At 37.6% G+C, this 21,836-nt stretch overlaps 1 protein-coding gene across 1 annotated transcript in view; it reads left to right on the forward strand.

Moving 5' to 3' along the window:
• Window positions 1–1,643: 1,643 nt before the first annotated feature.
• cog6 (component of oligomeric golgi complex 6) overlaps window positions 1,644–21,836 on the forward strand; it is a 67,821-nt gene continuing 47,628 nt past the window's right edge. Inside the window, exons 1-4 of the mRNA XM_052576095.1 lie at window positions 1,644–1,840; window positions 3,940–4,083; window positions 4,994–5,065; window positions 5,277–5,335. Of these exons, the coding sequence (XP_052432055.1) occupies window positions 1,697–1,840; window positions 3,940–4,083; window positions 4,994–5,065; window positions 5,277–5,335 (419 nt within the window). The 5' untranslated portion in view covers window positions 1,644–1,696. The remainder of the gene's footprint in view (window positions 1,841–3,939; window positions 4,084–4,993; window positions 5,066–5,276; window positions 5,336–21,836) is intronic.

Consider the following 21,836-nt stretch of genomic DNA (forward strand, 5'->3'; position numbering starts at 1 on the left):
GTGGTGGGTGTCCTAGCGCAATATGGCTGCCGTTGCATTATCCAGGTAGATGCTGCACGCTGGTGGTGGATGAGGAGATACCCCCTGACAATGTAAAGTGCTTCGAGTGCCTAGAAAAAGCTATATAAATGTAAGGAATTATTATCTTCATTCATCATGACTTATACACAGAAAGCATAATCTCATCTACTACTTCAAAGTTCAAGTCAGCTGAGCACAAATGTTCGCTGTGCAAAATAAACACTGCAATTGCTTAGTAGCAAATTACCTTACATTTTTAAAAGTGTCAAGAGCCAAACTAAAGCAAACACTGATCTCCATGATGGTGGCATCATTTTAACCAATAAAACATCAAGATCCAATCCTCTGTAATTCTTAATAACAGCAGATGTTCATTACTAATGCAAAATCATCATTTAATTAGTCACTTCATTTTTGCATTAACTTTAAGTCTGAGGACTTGGGATATGACTTGAAGACTTGCTTGTGACTTGAAAGTCCAACCTCTGAATAGTATTGAAATAACTTTGATATGATTAAACTAACTCAATATACTAAACCAACTAACCAACTGTAAATAATAAATAATGCATGATAATGTAATGTGACAAAAATAAACAATAAATATAATTTAACTAAATGTAAGAAACTAAATTATTTTCCAAATAATATTTTACACATATTTACATTTTCAGATAGAAATTAAAATAAATTCACTAAATTAGGACTTGACTAATGAGTGCAAAATAAGCCATTGACTAAAAAGCTGCTTAGGGAGAGTTGTGGTAGGGCTGATAGGATGGAGGAACATGTGTAAAGCTCAAGAGATGCTGGTGCAAAGTGGTGCATGCTGGAGGAGTGACCACAGTTGTGAATAATTCACAAAGGCTTCACATCCAGAAACACTACAGAGAGCGTAACCCTGTGACTCACCTCCTTTTTCCATTTAATCCCTCTGAAGAGAAATGGGTTGAAATTCAATTGTTTTTGCCCTTGTGGGTGCAATATCTGTAGTTGTTGTGATTATTCATTGTCAAGGTAACTCCCCTTTCCCCTGGCAAGGTGAAGTTAATGCCAAGGCACTGGTTTGAAGTGATTTGTTGCATTTTAACGGCAGTTATGGCTGCCATTGGTTGGGGAATTAAACTGACAGCAAGTATTGTCACTGCTTACATGTGCTTTTTTGTTTGATGTTTGAGACCTTCTGTTGACTTTTACTGCTTATGTCTCCTTTTTTATTTTATTTTTTATATTGAGAAAATCTTTCTGCATCTCTATTATAGTCTCCCCACAACCTAGGTAATTTCAGGTTTTACCTTTATGGTGACAATATTATCCTATCTTTATGCACAATATTTGTTCCCTGCATTTATGCAAAACCTGACCCACATACGTATTTATACAGTTAAAAACATAAAACTGCTAAACCAAGTAATAACCCTAAAATGTTTTATTTAAAATATATTTAATAATGGACTATAAACAATATAAATGATATAATAATAATTATTATTATATTATATCGTTGTCATTATCATATTATATATATATATGGATATTTTAGTTTTTTTTTTTTTTTGCGCTAACGGCAACAGCTCGAAGCGCGGAACTAATGTGTCAACCTCTGGTTGTTGCAGTGGGACGTTTTTGCTTGTTACTCAAAACAGCTTCCTGGAGGTTGACGTGGACGTTGATAATGGCAGAGACTAAAGCAGAGCTGTCAATTGATGCTTCAAACCTTAACACCTCTAACAACAGCGGGAATGCGTCCTCACAGCCCAACAACCCTCTATCCAGAAAACTCAACAAGATCCTGGAGACCAGGTTGGACAATGATAAGGTTTGTGACAGTCTGTTCGCATTTGCTAACTTCTTAGATCGTGGTGCACCTGACACTACAGATTGTTTGCACGAAATTAGTAATGCTTATACTACTACTACTACTAATAATAATAATACCGACAAATAAATAAATAATTTCCGAGTCATTAATTTGTATATTAAATTGCACATACAATTTTTCATTAAAATGTTTTGCAGTAACGTGTCTCAGATTCAAACATGCATGATATAACCGTCCTCAATTAGAGATAGGATAAGTGCCAAAATGTACCATGATATTATATTTTATTAAAAATAATGGTAAATAATATTTCAGTAGTGGGGTGTTCTGCATGTCAAACCCTAACAGAAAACTACATTGGTACACGTTTATGTTATAACATGGTAACTCTTCAGGGGCTCAATTCTTATTATTATATTTTAATAACTTTTCATTGTCTATATTCTCTAGGTTGTATTTCCGTGTAGTAAAGGTTGTTCAGAAGTACTTAGTAAACACCATGGGTGAAATAGGAAACTTGTCAGGCTTCCAAAAAAAAAAAGAAAAAAGAAAGGCATATCTTGGAAGCCCGTTTAGCCTGAGCTTATGTAACTTCGTTTTAAGAATACGATTAAGACTATGTACAAAAACCTTGGCAAGACTTCATTATAAAGGAATAGTGGGTGAAAAGTAAACGATAAGGATTGTGCCCGAACAACACAGAACTACTGCAGCAAAGTGACAGCAAACCTCAGTAATCACATTGAAGAGAAGACCCTGATTTCCCCCCAAAACTGAATTTATTGAATGATGTAAATTCAACATCCAAGAAAGAACACTAATTGCTAAACATGTAATCACAGACATTAATGCTAAATTGAGAAAAAAAAGATGCCATGATAATAAAACCTGGAAATTTTGAGCACCAAAATGAACTTCAACATCTAGCCCGGCCAGATTAATCACTGGGTTTGACTATTATCAAACCACTGAGGATAGATTTGGAAGGAAAAATCAAAAGTTGCATAAATCTATTGTAAGAGGGTTGGAAGTAAATAATAAAGAAATATTGAATATTTCCCAGTTGTCAACAATTTTGTCTAACCCATTTATAATACTTTTAAGTAAAACGTACTGAAATTCTTGTACTAGGTGTTTTTATGGTACTAAAATAAAAGGTACTAAAATAAAGAATATATGGTACTTCCGTGTTTCATGTCTGAAAAAATATTTGTAGTTTGTTTTGTTTTTGGTTTTTTAGTACGTGGAGAAGCATGATATTATGATGTTTTTTTTTAGACATGTTACAATGGTAATGTCATGTTTTTTTCTTTTTCCAAACATAAATCATGGTGCCATATAATGTAGCCTATGGTAAGGGTCAGTAAAGTTACTTTCTTATGTTTCTTCAGCATCAGATCAGCATATTAAAATTATTTCTGAAGGGTTATGTGACACTGAAAAAAAAAAAATATTTAAATAATTTTGAATAATAAAATTTTAACTATAATAAAACAGAAAACAGTTCTTTAAAATGTAAATAATGTTTCATGATATTGCTGTTTTACTGTATCGTTGATTGGATAAATGCAGCTTAGGAGACTTCTTTCAAAAACATTAAAAGAATCAGCTTTTGAACATTAGTCTTTAACGAACAACCAACAATTGCCATACCATCGCTGTACTGTACCATTGTACTACTATAGTACATTTATTGGTGAAGGTGTTTGCAGTAATATTATTTTGATCAGAACATGCATTATCCTGGCTAAATTCGCCCATTGGTCTCTGACCATCATGGCCTCCTAACAATCCCCATATCTACTGATTGGCTTCATCACTCTGTCTCCTCTCCACCAGTAAGCTGGTGTGTGGTGGGCGTTCTGGCTTAATATGGCTGCCGTCGCATCATCCAGGTGGATGCTGCACACTGGTGGTAGATGAGGAGATACCCCCTGTCTATGTAAAGCGCTTTGAGTGTCTAGAAAAGCGCTATATAAATGTAAAGAATTATTATTATTATTATTATTATAATTTTTTTAATGCAGTTATGTCTTCTGATGTTCATAGGTAACATGCAGTTTCTTCACTTATCTCCTTATTTTGTTTCTTTCTAGGAGATGCTGGAAGCGTTGAAATCTCTCTCTGTGTTTTTCACTGAGAACAGCCTGAGAACCAGGAGGAACCTCCGAGGAGACATAGAGAGACGCAGCCTTTCCATCAATGAAGAGTTTGTACGGATATTTCAAGAAGTGACAGAGGTAAATTCAGAATGACGGTTCTATACAGGAGCTCAAAAGTGTATATTTAAAAAGCAGTATGTATATGTATATTTAAAATCATCCTGTTATATTACATAAAATGCTTGTGAGACTGTTAAATAATCAAAAAATACTATTATATTTTGAAAGTTTATATTTTATAGTTTTTATTTTAATTTTAGTTGAAGTCTTAATTTTGTTGTGAGTTTTTTGTAAGTTTTTGTTTTTAAATTTATATTTAGCTTTCATTTATATTTATTTCAGTTTTAGTAATTTTAGTACTTGTCAACATCTTATAAGGTATATTATATTTAAATTACAAAGTCTATTTATGCATTTCACTTCTGTACTCTAGCAAACACTGGAAACTATTTGGTTTGGGTTGGCAATAACTTTTTTTTTAATAAATAGCTTATTTGAGCTTATAAAAACATTTACATTGTTACAATAAATATTTCAAATTATGTTCTTTTGATCACCCTATACATCAAAATCTCCAGAAAAAAAAATCTATTAATAAAAAAGTAACATTTCACTATATATTAAAATATACAACAGATAAGTTGAAATACTAAATTTACTAAAACTGAAATAAATAAATATAAATGAAAGCTAAAGAGAAATATATATAAAAAGCACACAACGCAATGAATCAAGACTTTAACTAATATTCAAATAAAAACTATAAAAAAATTAACAAATGTAAAATATTAACAAAAGCTATAGTTGTATATTAACAATAATAAAATAATGCTGATATGTGGCTTTGTAAAAAAAAAAAAAGCATCTAAATAATTATAAAGATGATGATGTTGAGGTGGTTTACACAATAAACATTTTGCATTCAACCTTTGCATCACAAGTGAACTTCTACTGCAATATAAGACTTGAGTATGTCTTTCTGCTTCAGGAACTAGAGAGCGTTCATGAAGATGTTCAGGCCATGAGCTCCTGCTGTGAAGAAATGACCAACAGGTTGAAGGTAATTATGCATGTATGCATTTATTTAGCATATTTCTCTTTTGGAAAATCATAATTTCTTTACTTGAATTATTAGCAGCCTACCAAAGATTACAGACCTCAAAAGCTTGAAAAGCATTTCAAGGGATTGAAAAAATAAATTTAAATTTATATAGTTGAAGGGCCAGCATGCTCTTTTCCCATAACTCAGCTTCCATGTTTTGTGTCAACAGGCAGCCAAAGAACAAACCCAGGATTTGATTGTGAAAACCAACAAACTTCAAGGAGAGAAGTGAGTCTGATATAATTATCTAATGATCTGCTGATCTGGAGAGATTGTGTTTGCTTATGGCATAAATTTAAGAAACATCAAAAGTCCTAATGCTGTTGCACTAAATATTTATATGGAATACCACTTGACCAATCAAATTTGATTGTATAATTACATGTATACAAAGGTAAATGTACAGCAAATTAAATACACACAAAATTGTTATTAGTTAATTTATAAATTATCTAATACAAAAGCTACTTCTAACTACTTTCTTACATTACCTTATCTTCGTTAGTGGGCATATTTTACAATTTATGAATAAAAACATATACTACCACTAGGGATGACCCCAAATAGTCAACGATTCGATTCGAGGAGCCTGATTCGACAACCAATCTCCCAGTCGAATATTCGCAGGCTGTTATGATTATGACATTCTGACTATATGTGAGCGCTCAAATGTCTGATTTCACATAGAACATGTGGTTTTCTCCCAAAAAGGTAATATGCAGCCTATAATGATAAAGCCATGAATAAGAATCTGACAAGAAAGAAGCTTCAAATTAATATAATAAGTTTGTGAATAAACCCAACCACCCCTATAGATTTATGTTGTATAGGGATTTAAAACTTTACCAAGACTAAAACTGACAGAGGCAGAGACTGGATTTTTCAATCAGGTAATAATAATAATAATAATAATACATTTTATTTATATTGCACTTTGCACATGAAGAACACATCTCAAAGTGCTACAGCTGCACAGATAAAAAACTGAACATAAAAACAGTCAAAAACAGCAATAAAACAGAATTATATTAAGAAAATGCAATAAAAAATAAGTGAGTCTTTAGATTATTTTTAAAAACCTCAATAGATTGTGGCATCCTTAGGTGGTTGGTGAGGGTATTCCACAGTCGAGGCGCAGCCACCTGGAAGGCCCTATCTCCCATAGTGCGAAGTTTGGACTTGGGGACCTGGAGTTGGTGGCTATCAGTGGAACGGAGATGTTGGGTTGGGTTTTGCCTTTTGATGAGGTCTTGGATAGGGGTGTGCACAGAAAGTCGAACATTCGAATATTCATTCTGCTGTAATTATTCGATAAATATAAATGATTCTAATTCTGTTATATTTTTGCTTGCCGTAAAAAAAAAAAAAAAAACACAATAAAACCTAATTCGGTCACTTTCTGTGATTCTCTACCGCATATTTGGAAATGTCTGTAAGCAAAAAAGAATTAATGAATGAATAAGAAGTGCGGCCTTTTACAGTGCTTCAAATATGCTGTGGAGAATCACAGAAAAAGAAAGAATTTAAGAACATTGTTGCGGCATATCTCAAGCAACAAATAAACACTGCTTACTTGGAGAATGCAGGGAAAAGTTTTCTTCTCATGTCCGCCCTAGACCCTCGGCACAAACGTCTCAGGTTCCTCAACGAAAACATGAGAGAAGTAAGAAAAATTTCTTTTTGGAACATTATCAGAGCATTTTCATTATCAGAGTGGCGCGGATGCAGCCGCCACTACCAACGATGAAGAGGATCTGGTGTTCTGACACCGGCAATGTGTGAGTGAGTGCAACGGCAATGAGTGGGAACAGTTCTTGCTGGAGCCATGTATTCCACCAGATGTCAGTAAAACTTCATAATGCCATTGGATCCTCAAGCTCTAAGCGAAACCTCATCACTTCACCCCGCCTCCACTCAAATTGACGCGCGCACACAGTCTGGAGGAGACAGATCTCCGCTTATTCGCAAAGCAAGGGTAAACAAATAACTGTTTGAATAGTACAGCATTATCTTTACTCAAACACTATGTCTGTAAAGGCTTATGTCTTTGTGTGTTTGAAGACTGGAGAAGTACGTTATTTAACATCTAGCCAATATACTTTTGTAAGTTTTGAATATCCTGTGGATAAGCGCTTTATCGTTTATATCACGAGACACTGGCCAAGTTTACTAAACAACAAGAAAAACTAAGCTGAAGTGCAGACAAGATGCGCTGATGAGAAGAGCGCTCCGAGAGAGTTTATGGTTTCGAATGACTGATTGAATCTTGTTTGTGTGGATTTATTTTATTATTCAAACTAGGGCTGTCACGATATTAGATTTTTCAAATCACGGTTATTGTGGCCATAAGAATTCACGATTTCGATATATCGTGATATCTGTAGAAACCTTGGGGTGGGGAAGATATCAGTCAAATTATTTTTTACCAATAATATTGATACTGATAAACGCAGGGCACAGGACTCTGGCTTTTCTCCGTCTTCTTTGAAGCTCTTATGAAATAACAAGAGAGAAAATACTGTCAAGTTCAACGGTATGATGAATAAATATTAATGGTAACACTTTACAATAAGATGCCATTTGTTAACATTAATGTATTAACGAACATGAATCAACAATGAACAATACATTTATTACACAATTTATTAATCTTTGTTAATGTTAATAAAAATCAAGTTATTTAATGTTCATATTACATTAATGTTTACAAACACAACTTGTGATTTTAACAATGCAATGAAAATTAAACAATGCTGAAATTAACATGAACTAAGATTAATAAATGCTGTGGAAATATTGTTCATTATTATTTATGTTATTTATATATGTTAACTAATGTAATTAACTAATGTTAACTAATGAACCTTATTGAAGAATGACCACAGATGAGGTATTAAGTGCATGGCACTGTGACCAACTTAACATTTTACAGAGTTTAATGTAGCAATGTGGTCGCTCAGTTTTTCAAGATCCATTTTAATCGTGTAACGGTTCATAGATTTCAACAAAGAAAGAAATAAAGTGTTACTACGCACAGGCCGTATTGATTGCAAATACAAAAATAAGATGAGTAAAGAAAACGCAGTACTTATTAAAATAATCACCCTTTACTTAAGTATATGAACACAGAAAACCGCTGTTAATAGGTTATATAATATTTCCCAGTCTATGACTAGTAAAATAATAACAACTTACTCTGATGAACACAGCTCTCCTCAGAGTAGCTGGGAGTGCTGCTTCTTCTTCCTGTGTGACAGGTGTCAGAGTTAAGGCACGATACTGCCACCTGGGCACTCAACCAGGTATTGTTACCAAGTATTACATGTTATCCCTTACGAAAAATAACCATGGTTTTATTATAGTAAAACTGTAGTAACCCATGGTTTTTTGGCGTATTGACTGCCATTTGTAAAACCACAGATTTACTACAAATACCATGGTTAAACTATGGTTAATATAGCAAAACCATGGTTAATTTGTGGTTACCATGGTTTAACTACAGTAACCATGGTTTTTTGGTTTTATTTGTAGTAAAACCATGGTTAATTTTCGTAAGGGATGTCATCATAAGAGAACTGTTCATTTTAAATATTGCGGTTATCACTAATACCGGTATATCCTCATACACTAAATTAACATGATATCGATAATTGTGTATTTGAATATCACGGTTATCGTCAATACCCGTATATCGCGATAATTCAAACCTACAAGCTATGTTGAATAAATGCAGGGATTTACCTCATTATAAACTTGAAAGCTGCGAGAATTATTAAAACAACAGAAATGTAGGACCTGATTAAATATAACTATTACACAGAGATTTGAAAAATAAAATTCCACAACTTTTTCAAAATGTTTTTAGGCCTGGTAATTGTTGTTTTAAAATTGCATGGCATTTTCATGACCTTACAGACCCTAAATGCAGCTGGTGCACGCTCTTAAATTCACTTAAACTGGTCCAGCAATGTGATTGCACGAATGTTCCGTTACCTCTCCCTCCTGAAATTACATACCTGATCCGTTACCTCGTTTTGTTCCGGGACCTCACAATTTACAAATGAACAAGAACATGTAAAACAATAGAAAAAAAAAAGATTTGCAGACAGTTTAAAAGTTTCCAAGTTAAATTTAGGCTAGGGTCTGTACAATAGCCTAATTGCTGCAGGCTGCTTTATTTAAGTTTTTTCTTTGTTCACTTTTTTTTTTGTTGCTTTTAATCTTTACTTTTTTGTTTGTTTGCACACATTGTTAAAGGTTTTCAGCTACAAAACACGATGTAGCGCAATGTTCAAGCTTATTGTGTATAAGCTTGTTCAAAAATGACGGAAACAATAAATTTTGCTGAAAAATATTGCTGTCTTATTAAACTTAATTTAAATAAAACGAATATTCGAATATTCGTTTTTTGTGAGCTCAAATATTCGAATGTGATATTTGCGGAAAACGCCCATCCCTAGTCTTGGAGGTACACTGGTGCGCTGCCGCGGACACACTGATAGGTCAGGAGACATATCTTATACTCAATCCTGAACTTAACAGGAAGCCAGTGAAGTTTATGAAGGATGGGTGTGATGTGCTCAGATTTATGCACCCTCATCAGAACCTTGGCAGTGCAGTTCTGAATGTACTGCAGTCTCTGCAGGGATCCCGATGAGGAGTGCATTGCAGTAGTCGAGCCTTGAGGAGACAAAGGCATGAACCAGCTTCTCTGAATCGGAAAAGGAGAGGGAGGGGCGGAGTTTGGAGATGTTCCGGAGATGGAAGAATGCAGTCTTACAGATAAGTTGGATGTGAGTGTTAAATGATAGGTGGGGGTCAAATCAAACCCCCAAGTTTGTTATAGAGGATGTGAGAGAAATGTCATGGCCAGCAAATGAGTAAATGGTCAGGGTGGAGGATCAGAGTTGGTGTGGGGTCCCAATGAGGAGACCTTCAGTTTTGGAGCTGTTTAGCTGAAGGAAGTTGTCAGTCATCAATGACTTTGTCTCCTCCAGGCAGGCAGTTAGAGTGGGGAGTGATGATGTATACATGCCTACTTATGATGTGGCCAAGGGGAAGCATATAAATGGAGAAAAGGGTGGGGTCGAGGACCGAACCCTGAGGCACTCCACATGTGACTGTGTGGGGCCTCGACCTGGCCCCCCCAGGGCCACATACTCAACTCTATCAGTCAGGTAGGACTGAAACCACTGAAATACTGTGTGTGAAATGCCGATGAAGTGTTGCAGACGGTGGAGAAGGATGGCGTGGTCAACAGTGTCGAAGGCGGCTGAGAGGTCCAAGAGCAGGAGAAGGGATGGAGAGCCCTGGTCAGCGGCCACAAGTAGATCGTTTGTGACCCTGACTATGGGCGGAGCGGAAACCAGACTGGAATTTTTCATAGAGACTGTGTGAGTGGAGGTGATTGTGGATTTGGGTGACAATGACTTTTTCAGTGACTTTAGAGAGAAATGGGAGGTTAGAAATGGGCCAGTAATTTGATAAAACATCAGGATCGAGGGAGGGTTTCTTAAGCCGAGGGTTGATAAGTGCAGTTTTCAGAGAGATTGGAAAATGGCCAGATTGCAGGTAGGGGTGTCAAAATTAATCGTTTCTACGGTGCATCGCGATGCAGATGAGGACGATTCGGTTTCGGTTCAGTAATAGCCCATAACCGGTTATAATGTACTGATGCATTTCTGACGTCAGCACCGCGTACTTAGTCGCGGCATACAATGGCAGAGGGAGGCAAAACGCCTGAGCGTGCAATAAAAAAATGCTCCAACCACTTTAAAAGCCGACATTTGGGCACATTTCGGCTTTTATCAACAACACGGTAAGCCCGACCTTGACAAGACACACGCTGTGTGCAAATCATGTCACGCAAAAATAAATATGCAGGGGGTAATACCACCAACATGAGAAACCACGTCAGTCGTTTTCACGCCGAGCTGCAAACGCCTGTCAGTGCCATTTTGGATCCAGCTCAGCTCAGCCAAAAATTGATCAACTTATATCAACGTTGCCGCCAAACTCAGTGAGAGGGCAGAGAATTACCAGAGCAGTGTCATCTTCTATTGCAAAGGATATACGGTCCTTTTCTGTAGTGGAAAACGGCACATTACATTAGCGATGGCTGGAAGATTTTGTCTCATGTGCTGCAAACGAAAGCCGTTTATGAGTCTCACACGGGTGCTCATCTGGCAGAGCTACTGTCTCATGTCGTGGATGAATGGCAGCTATCACATAAGGATGTAGTGCTTGTAACAGATAATGCGTAGAACATGATCGCTGCAGCTCAATTCGGAAAATTCCCTCACGTAACATGCTTCGCGCATACGCTGAATCTGGCATCCCAGCGCGTGCTTAAAGTGGGCGCGCTCTCCAGGCTTTTGGGCAGAATCCGAAACACTGCTGAAGTGCATATTTAGTTTTTTGTATATTGATTATATTGAATTAGGTTTTGCCTCTTGTTTATTTTGGTTTGTAATTTAATTTCATGTTTATACATTTGTCAATATTTAAATGTTGTTTTACAAGAAAGTACACTACACTATATAAGTATTTAAGTACACTCCCTGCATTATGCACTTTTAGTACTTACATTTGTGTGTTCTAATCTAATGCTGCTGTTGTCTTCTGTGCCTAGACTTGAGTTTTATTTGATGTTTGATACATTCAAGAAGCGTGTTTCAGGTAAAATTAAAGGTTCAGTTCATATATCTGACTGCTTGTATTTATTGACAAAATTGTATACATGTGAAGCAAAATTTAAAAATAAGGATGCAGTGCATTATCAATGCATCGTGATGCATCGAGATAATCGAATCGAACTGAATCGATGACTTGATAATCGTAATCGAACCGAACCGTGAGACCAGTGTAGGTTCACACCTCTAATTGCAGGGAAGAGTTTATAATGGTGGTGTTGAGAGGGCTTAGGAAAGTCATATTTGATTTGATCAGAGCAGTGGGAAAGGGGTCCAGTGAGAACGTTGAGGGTCTCATACTGTGTATGAGAGTCTCAACCTGTCTGTGTGTGGGGAGAATGAAATGAGAGAATGCTGGTGCTGAGGTTGAGGGGATGGATGGAATGACATTGCTGGGTGTTAAGTTAGAACGGATGGTAGTTATTTTTGTGATGAAAGAATCAAGGAATTTATTGCACTGATCGTCTGTACTGTTATTTTGCCTAAGGGTTGGTGGACTGAGAAGATGATTTATTGTTTTAAAGAGCTGTTTTGAATTTCCTGGATTATTGTTAATGATGTTGGAATAGTATTGTGATCGTGCCTGGCTGAGTAATTTGGAATATGATCTTTGGTGCTCTCTATAAGCAGTTTTATGGACAGTCAGCCCAGAGGCAACGTAGCGTCTCTCAAGGACCCTCCCAGCCGCCTTTTGTCTACGCAGCACACCAGTGTACCACAGAGCAGAGCGTGTAAATGTTACAGTCCGTGTCTTGAGGGGTGCATGGGCATCAAGTATCTCTTGCAGTCCGGTATTGTAATGATCGACAAGTGCATCAGGAGAAGAGTGATGGGCGGATATGGCCAGGTTTTGTAGGTCGTAAGACAGGCTTTCAGGGTTAATTTCTTTTGTTTTGTGAAAGCAGATTTTGTGATTAGGCTTGTTGGGTGAGGTTAAGAATGAAAAGTCTAATGATATGGCATTATGATATGCCTAAATCATGTACATGAACATTGTTAACAGGAAAATTTGTTATAATGAGGTCCAGTATGTGCCCTTTTGGGACTGTCACAAGTTGTCTGAGATTGAGTGTATCAAGAAGTTGTAATAATTCTGTAGTATAATGACTAGTGGGAGAATTAACATGGATATTAAAGTCTCCAAGAGGTAGGGTGCAAGTGATTTCAAACCATTTCAGCCAGTGTATCGTGGATATATTATTAATCTGATATAAAATGCATTTGGTTTTGAGTCAAGCGCTTCATTGTAGTAAGTACTACGGTGATATCTCTTCAGGGAACAGTGCAAGCAGGACAAGCTACAATGCAGAATATTATTAACCATGACTGGACTGTCACACCCATACCATTATAATCAGAACACAATTATAATAAAATGCTTTGAATTTTTTGAGTTTAGCTGCCGTGTTTCTGCACATTGTTTCATGAAGAACGCATCGACAAAAGGAGTTCGCATTCAGAGCCGCACAGACACGTTCATGAGCATTCGGGCTCTTTTTGCAGATAGCAAGCATATTAGTCCTAATATTAACGTTATGTTGTATAAATAACGAAGTGTATTCTACATTAAATTATGAGTTTAATCCCATTGATTAAAAACGTATCAAATGCGTCACTCTACTGGTTATCTTCAGCACGCAGCTCAAAACAGAAATGCAGAACATTAATAACTAATGTCATATAGGCTAACTTCATAATGAGAGCACTATTGTAAAAATTGTGAATTGTTAGGGTTTAAACTGCAAGAGCGTGTAGATTTAAACTGCAAGAGTGTGTCATCCTCCCGAACAATGTTAGGTAGGTTATTCCAGAGTTTAGGCGCCAAATAGGAAAAGGATCTACTGCCCGCAGTTGATTTTGATATTTTTAGGTATTATCAAATCGCCTACGTTTTGAGAACGCAGCAGACGTGGAGGATTATAATGTAACAGGAGCTCATTCAAATACTGAGGTGCTAAACCATTCAGGGCTTTATAAGTAATAAGCAATATTTTTAAATCTATACGATGTTTGGTAGGGGTGCTCCGATCACGATCGGCCGATCGTTAATGCGCATCTCGTCAGTAAAGCCGGTTTTTTAATCAGCGGTTAATTCCATCAGGTGCGTGATTTCACATAGAGCAGCTGTTACTACACAGAGCCGTTGTTAACTGAGAAGATGGGCCAATAAACGCTGAAAATCAACGTGATTTGCGCATCTTCTCTATTAACAACGGCTCTGTGTAGTAACAGCTGCTCTATGAGAAATCACGCACCTGATGGAATTAACCGCTGATTAGAAAACCGGCTTTACTGAGGAGATACGCATAACGATCGGCCGATCGTGATCGGAGCACCCCTAATGTTTGATAGGGAGTCAGTGCAGTGTTGACAGGACCAGGCTAATATGGTCATACTTCCTGGTTCTAGCAAGAACTCTCACTGCTGCATTTTGGACTAGCTGTTTGTTTACTAAGCGTGCAGAACATCCACCCAATAAAGCATCACAATAATCTAACCTTGAGGTCATAAATGCATGGATTAACATTTCTGCTTTTAACACTGAGAGCATAGGCTGTAATTTAGATATATTTCTGAGATGGAAAAAATGCAGTTTTACAAATTCTAGAAACGTGGCTTTCTAAGGAAAGATTGCTATCAAATAGCACACCTAGGTTCCCAAGGGTAACCTATAAAGTGTGAAGAGTAGTGGCCCCAGTACTGAGCCTTGAGGTACTCCATACTGCACCGGTGATAGATATGATACCTCTTCATTCACTGCTACGAATTGATGGCGGTAATATAAGTACGATTTAAACCATGTTAATGCACTTCCATTAATGCCAACAAAGTTTTCAAGTCTATGCAAAAGAATGTTGTGATCAATAGTGTCAAACGCAGCACTAAGATCCAATAGAACTAATAGAGAGATTGCAACCACGTTTAGATGCAGGTCATTTGTAACTCTAAGGAGAGCAATCTCAGTACTATGATATGGTCTAAATCCTGACTTAAATCTATATCTGATGTCTATAAATGCTGATCCCAATGCATCTTTTTCATTATCAACATGGATATTAAAATCACCAACTATTAAAAATTTATCTGCAGCCAGAGCTAACTCAGATGTAAAATCACCAAACTCTTTAATAGAGTCTGTATGGTGCCCTGGTGGCCTGTATACAGTAGCCAGTACAAACATCACAAGGGATTTATCATTAACATTTGTTTCTCTGGATAATGTTATATAAAGCACCATTACTTCAAACGAGTTATACTTGAAGCCTTCCCTCTGAGAAATCCTGAAAACATTGTTATAAATTGAAGCAACACCCCCCCCTTTGCCTTTTGGATGCGGCTCATGTTTATAACAGTAATCTTGGGGGGTGGACTCATTTAAAATTATGTAATCATCAGGTTTTAGCCAGGTTTCTTTCAAACAGCGCACATCTAGATTTTGATCAGTGATCATATTATTTGCAAAAAGTGTTTTCATAGAAAGGGATCTGATATTCAATAAGCCATGCTTTATCATTTGTCTATCCGTATTGCATCTGTTTTTTGTTTGTTGAACCTCAATTAAATTTGGTTTGGACATTTTTTGTATTTTCTAGTTCGGGGAACAGACACAGTCTCTATAGTGTGATATCTAGGTGAAAGAGTCTCTATGTGCTGAGAATTAACTGACCTCTGTGACGTGAGTCAGCTAGCAGACGGTCGGTTTAGCCAGTTTGTCTGCTTACTGACCTGGGCCCCAGTTAGTCAAGTATAAACACTAAGACTATTTGCCATATTTCTAGAGAGAAGAGTGGCGCCACCCCAGGAGGGAAGAAGACCATCTCTTTTCTACAGGTCAGGTCTGCCCCAAAAGCTTGTTCAATTGACTATGAAACCTATGTTATTCTGCGGGCCCCACTTAGACATCCAGCCATTGAGTGATGACAATCTGCTATGCATCTCGTCACCACAGTAAGCAGGGAGGGGACCAGAGCATATTAGAGTGTCTGACATCGTGCTTGCAAGTTCACACACCTCTTTAATGTTATTTTTAGTGATTTCCAACTGGCGAAGACGAACATCTTTAGTGCCGGCATGAATAACAATCTTACTGTATTTACGTTTAGCATTAGCCAGCACTTTTAAATTTGCCAAGATTTCAGGTGCTCTGGCTCCTGGTAAACATTTGACTATGGTGGCTGGTGTCTCAATATTCATGTTCCGTACAATAGAGTTGCCAGTAACTAGAGCACTTTCATCAGGTTTCTCAGTGGGTGTATCACTGAGTGGGGAGAACCTGTTTAATGTTTTGATCGGAACAGAAGAGCGGTTTTTTGACCCATGACTATGCTGCCTCACTGTAACCCAGTTGCCCTGCTTCAGGGGCTCTGCCGGAACCTAACAATGTACAGGAATCCCTGAGCTAGACACATCCAAAGCCGTATCTAGAGCCCTAACATTTTTATTGTACTCAATTAAAGTTTGGATGCGTCTCTAATTCTGAAATCTTCTCTGTCAGCAATTTCCCTGCATTTTTCACATGTGAATCCCTCATCAGCGACAGAGATAGATAAACTGTACATGTGGCAAGAGGTGCAAATAAAAATAGCAGGAGAAGCCATTACTCACAGTGCTTAATGAAATATTCTTACCAAAGTTGTTTGATGAACTTGTGAAAAACTGGAGTGAGAGAGAGTAGCGAGAGAGAGGAGGAGAAAAGAAAACAGCGATAGGTACGAATGAAAACACTAATGACATCGATTCTGAATCATTTCTTGATTCGCGATGCATCGTTTTATTCTACCAGCCCTACTGAATATGCCTTTTAATTTAATTTCTTATTTTATAGCCCCCCATCCCCCAAAAGACATAGCCCCTACCTGGCCTCCTTCAAATTTTCTGTTGTAAGGTATTAACCCTTTAGGCGCCAGAGTTTTTTTCCTAAAACTTTCGATTTTGACATCTTAATTTCAAAAGGCTATATCTTAAAAGTTATAAAATATAGATTCTGTGAATTGCAGAAATATTAAGGATGACCAAAAGTTATGTAAGGATTACATTCCCCCATATAATTTGAATATGACGTCATATGGTGGCGGCCATCTTGGATTATAGAATTTTCATGAAAACTCTCATGTTTAAATGATAAAATGCAGCACTTATTTCCCCCCAAAATGTCCCTCACTTTCTGTATGCTATATTGCACAATAATGAATGTTCAGGTAATTAGTAAGTAGTAAACAAATTGTTTAAATCATTACTAATAAATGGTAGAAACAAACCAAATGCATGTAGCGGTTGGCCTTTTGCTGTAGAGATTTTCCATTTACTACATATAGTAGGCTCTCTGATTCCATGTATGGGGCACATATACACTCACCTAAAGGGTTATTAGGAATGCCATACTAATAGTGTGTTTGACCCCCTTTCACCTTCAGAACTGCCTTAATTCTACGTGGCATCGATTCAACAAGGTGCTGAAAGCATTCTTTAGAAATTTTGGCCCATATTGATAGGATAGCATCTTGCAGTTGATGGAGATTTGTGGGATGCACATCCAGGGCACGAAGCTCCCGTTCCACCACATCCCAAAGATGTTTAATTGTATTGAGATCTGGTGACTGTGGGGGCCATTTTAGTACAGTGAACTCATTGTCATGTTCAAGAAACCAATTTTAAATGATTCGAGCTTTGTGACATGGTGCATTATCCTGCTGGAAGTAGCCATCAGAGAATGGGTGCGTGGTGGTCATAAAGGGATGGACATGGACATGATGGTCAGAAACAATGCTCAGGTAAGCCGTGGCATTTAAACAATGCCCAATTGGCACTAAGGGGCCTAAAATGTGCCAAGAAAACATCCCCCACACCATTACACCACCACCACCACCAGCCTGCACAGTGGTAACAAGGCATGATGGATCCATGTTCTCATTCTGTTTACGCCTAATTCTGACTCTACCATCTGAATGTCTCAACAGAAATCGAGACTCATTAGACCAGGCAACATTTTTCCAGTCTTCAACCGTCCAATTTTGGTGAGGTTATGCAAATTGTAGCCTCTCTTTCCTATTTTTAGTGGAGATGAGTGGTACCCGGTGGGGTCTTCTGCTGTTGTAGCCCATCCGCCTCAAGGTTGTGCATGTTGTGGCTTCACAAATGATTTGCTGCATACCGCGGTTGTAACAAGTGGTTATTTCAGTCACAGTTGCTCTTCTATCGGCTTGAATCAGTCGGCCCATTCTCCTCTGACCTCTAGCATCAACAAGGCATTTCCCCCCACAGGACTGCCGCATACTGGATGTTTTTCCCTTTTCACACCATTCTTTGTAAACCCTAGAAATGGTTGTGCGTGTAAATCCCAGTAACTGAGCAGATTGTGAAATACTCAGACTGGCCCGTCTGAAACCAACAACGAAGCCACGCTCAAAATTGCTCAAATCACCTTTCTTTCCCATTCAGACATTCAGTTTGGAGTTCAGGAGATTGTCTCAACCAGCACCTCACCCCTAAATGCATTGAAGCAACTACCATGTGATTTGGTTGATTAGATAATTGCATTTATGAGAAATTGAACAGGTGTTCCTAACATTCCTTTAGGCGAGTGTATATTATTCATATGACACACAAACACAAGTAGACAAGCCCTGTTTAGTTCAAAAGCTCACTCACCACGGTATGGCACAGATCATGAGTGAGATGACGAGACAAGATGAGAGACAATGTAATTATTTTTTTTGTCTCGTGGTTTTTGTTGATTTTTTTTTTTTTTTAATTAGCTGACAGACGCACACATCACAAGGACATTAACACACACAAACAATAACACATTTTACACTACTAAATGGTCAGGTAAGTAGATAAATAAATAATTACTAATAAAAGGCAGACAAAAGAAATTATAATAATAATTTGTGTAGCAGGCATTTTGCTGTAGAGATAATGACTTCCTATCCATCCAGGAGACATTTATTGTAGTGTTTCATGTTGTTGGTACCTTTCATTGCAAGGCACAACACATTGACCCACCCCACACTGCCTGCACATGTATCTTAGATCTGCCTCTTGCATGCGCCGAGTGTGCACAGCTCGGACTACTCTTGTCATTGCGACTCCCCACCTTGCCTCCACGTTGCTAACATACCCCGTGGCATTAGACAAATCTCCACCACAATACTGTTGCCGCAATTGCGGAGAGGCACATGGCCAGGAGACAGAAGACAAAGATACATGGCTAGCGTGGTAAAAATCTCCTGCTTCGTTCCCCACAACATTAACACACAAAAGTTAATGACACTGAGAGAAGAGGATTCTGGTATATGCGACTAGGTTTCTTGTTTACTTCTTTGGTTGAACCAAATCCTATAGGGCAATTTGGGTATATTCACAGACACAAAGTAAAGGCACAGAATGATACATTGAGGCTCTAGCTTCAGCATATCTTGTATTTTCTGCCACCCACAGATCAGGTTTATGGCCCTCACTGGTGAAATGTGCTTGTTTATGGCCATCAAGAGGCTTCCAGTGAAAGTCATTTGGGTGGAAGTGATTGAAAAGAGGGATGATAGGTCATTGACACTGCTGGGCTGTGGTGTGCCATGTGGTGAACTAATGAGATGCAAAGAGAGACAAATAACTCTGTTCCCAAACCCAGTGAGCTGCCTTGCTGTCGGCTTTCTATGGGCAGCTACCTTCTAGGCAGCATTTATGTGTCCACTGGTTTGGGGCTGTGTGGGTGTTTTCAGTTTAATGGGAGGTGCGGGGAATTGCGGGATTAACAGCGGATTGTAACATGCATTTAAAAAGCTGCGAAAAGTAAACATTAATTAAATGTGTGCGTGCGTGTGTGTGTGTATGTATATGTACACATCGTGGACTTCTAATATTGCTGAGCTCACCAGTGGGGTTTTTGTTTTTTCTCAGAATGTACTGAACTGTTGATTTGGCTATTAATAATGTTCCTGCTATCTTTCTAATTTATTTGTTTTGTTTTTGAAGCTTAACAATTGTCTGTTTCATCTGCATGGGGAGATCCTTTGACTGCATGATGTTGGTTCAGAGCCACAGCTATGAAATGCAAATAGCACCCTTAGAATCAACTCCAGAACATTTACCTGCTTAGTTGATGTAGAAATAATGAAGGAATAGCCCAAATCTGTCCATGAAATGGCTTTTGAGTCAAATGTCCAATTATTTACGGTGCCTTGAAAAATGGGGGAGGTAAATATTAAAGACCTGTAATTAGTTGATCTTTCCTCCAATTGTGATAAGAATACCCTCAAATTAAAGCTTGGAGTGCACTTTATGATAATATTTATTATATAACTGTAACTTGAATATTTTTTAGTCAGCAGCTAAAATAATCAAAGTTGTGCCAGTGTCCATATATAAAGGGTCCAAACTTTATACAGATACACACAAAAATACACAACCATGCATATTTTAAAACGCTTAAAAAACCAGTTGTGAAATATTATTTAAACTGAAAATAAAAAGGGTTCTATTTTAACGTCAAAAAAAAAAAAAAAATATTATTCCATTGAGGGATAAGCTGAATCAACTATTCAGCAGCCATTACTCATGTCTTCAGTGTCACATGATCCTTTTAGAAAACATCTTCTAAATCACTATCAGTGTTGAAAAGGGTTGTGTTGCTTAACATTTTTGTGGAAGCATTTTTTAAGGATATTTTGATTTTGCTTAAAGAACAGAATTTAAATAAGGATTTCTATTTATTTATTTTTTTTTTTTGATAATTCTTTCCAATTTAAATGTTTAAGTTGTAGTGTAATATGTAAAAAATATGTAGCACTGAACTATATATATTCAAAGTGGACATGTTTTATCTGTCCTTGAGTTTTCTGCAATATATTGTTGCAGCATTAGAAACTGGCTTACAGAGTGGTGTTAGAAGGCAACATAACTTTTGGAGCAAATGACAGGCATGTATCTATTATGTCTATTATATCTATTATTGGTAGGTTTTCAACTAGGTTTTCTGATTAGGATTTTGGAACAGACTTCAGTGAGGTAGGAAACATTGTGGTGACTCAGAACAACATATTTTGATTAAGAGATTAACTGAAACGGAAGTTCAGAGATTTGAGTGATTAAAGAAATCTGATATTGGAAGAGGTATTAGTCCTGTTGTTTGAGAACCAAGAGTATTTATGACCTTGTGGAACGGCCCCAGATTTTGGAATCAGAACAGATGCTGACATCTGTGATAGACAGTAGGCTTTTCTACGCTCCATTGCCATCAACCATGTCATGTACTCATCCAGCAGAAAAGTTTGACTAAATCCACAGAGTGAAACACAAAGACAGACAGGTGGGAGAGGAGAGAGAAATAGACATTGATGAAACTCTAATGGGGTTCAATTTTCTGGAATGTATTGTAATGGACTGCTGTCAGGAAATATTTGTCATGGTGACATGCCATGAAAAAACAAAATTCCCTTCCTCTTTTTCCTGAATAAGAGTTTGGTCTACTGAATGCAAAAGCTTTCTCTTCAAAATATTGCTGGTTTATGATGCCACAAAAGTTTAAGTTGCTGCGTACCGTCCACATTCCAGGGGAGCTCAATCATGCAGCCAGTGTGCTCTCATGACTGCTCACATTCTCTGGGCAACTCCATCCCGAGACAGTCCAGCTGAACTGGAGTCAATTTGGGGAAGCTTAGGACATTTTTGCTTCCTGTGAATCCTCCCATGGTTAGCTGCATTACTCAGTGACTGAGGCCCCCCCTTGGCATGGACACAGTGGCCTTGGGCTCTATGCAAGTATGTGTTTCACCCAGTGAGATTTCTTGCACAGACACTGTACAAGGTCAGGGAGGATGAGGAACAGTTCTTGCACTGTACTGGCTCACCCAGACCTGTTTTTCGAAAATCATGGTCCTCATGACAGGATTTCCTTTCTAATGGGCTTGGCACCATATGGCACCCACATCTAGATGTTTGGGACCTCCACCTGTAGCTCCTGGATGGGATGCGGCAGACTCAAGTGATCTGGAATACAAATACTTGTATTTAAGTTCCTGTCTGTGCAGTCTGTCTCT

This window comes from Carassius gibelio, chromosome B15, assembly GCF_023724105.1.
Source record: "Carassius gibelio isolate Cgi1373 ecotype wild population from Czech Republic chromosome B15, carGib1.2-hapl.c, whole genome shotgun sequence".
Taxonomy (NCBI): Eukaryota; Metazoa; Chordata; class Actinopteri; order Cypriniformes; family Cyprinidae; genus Carassius; species Carassius gibelio.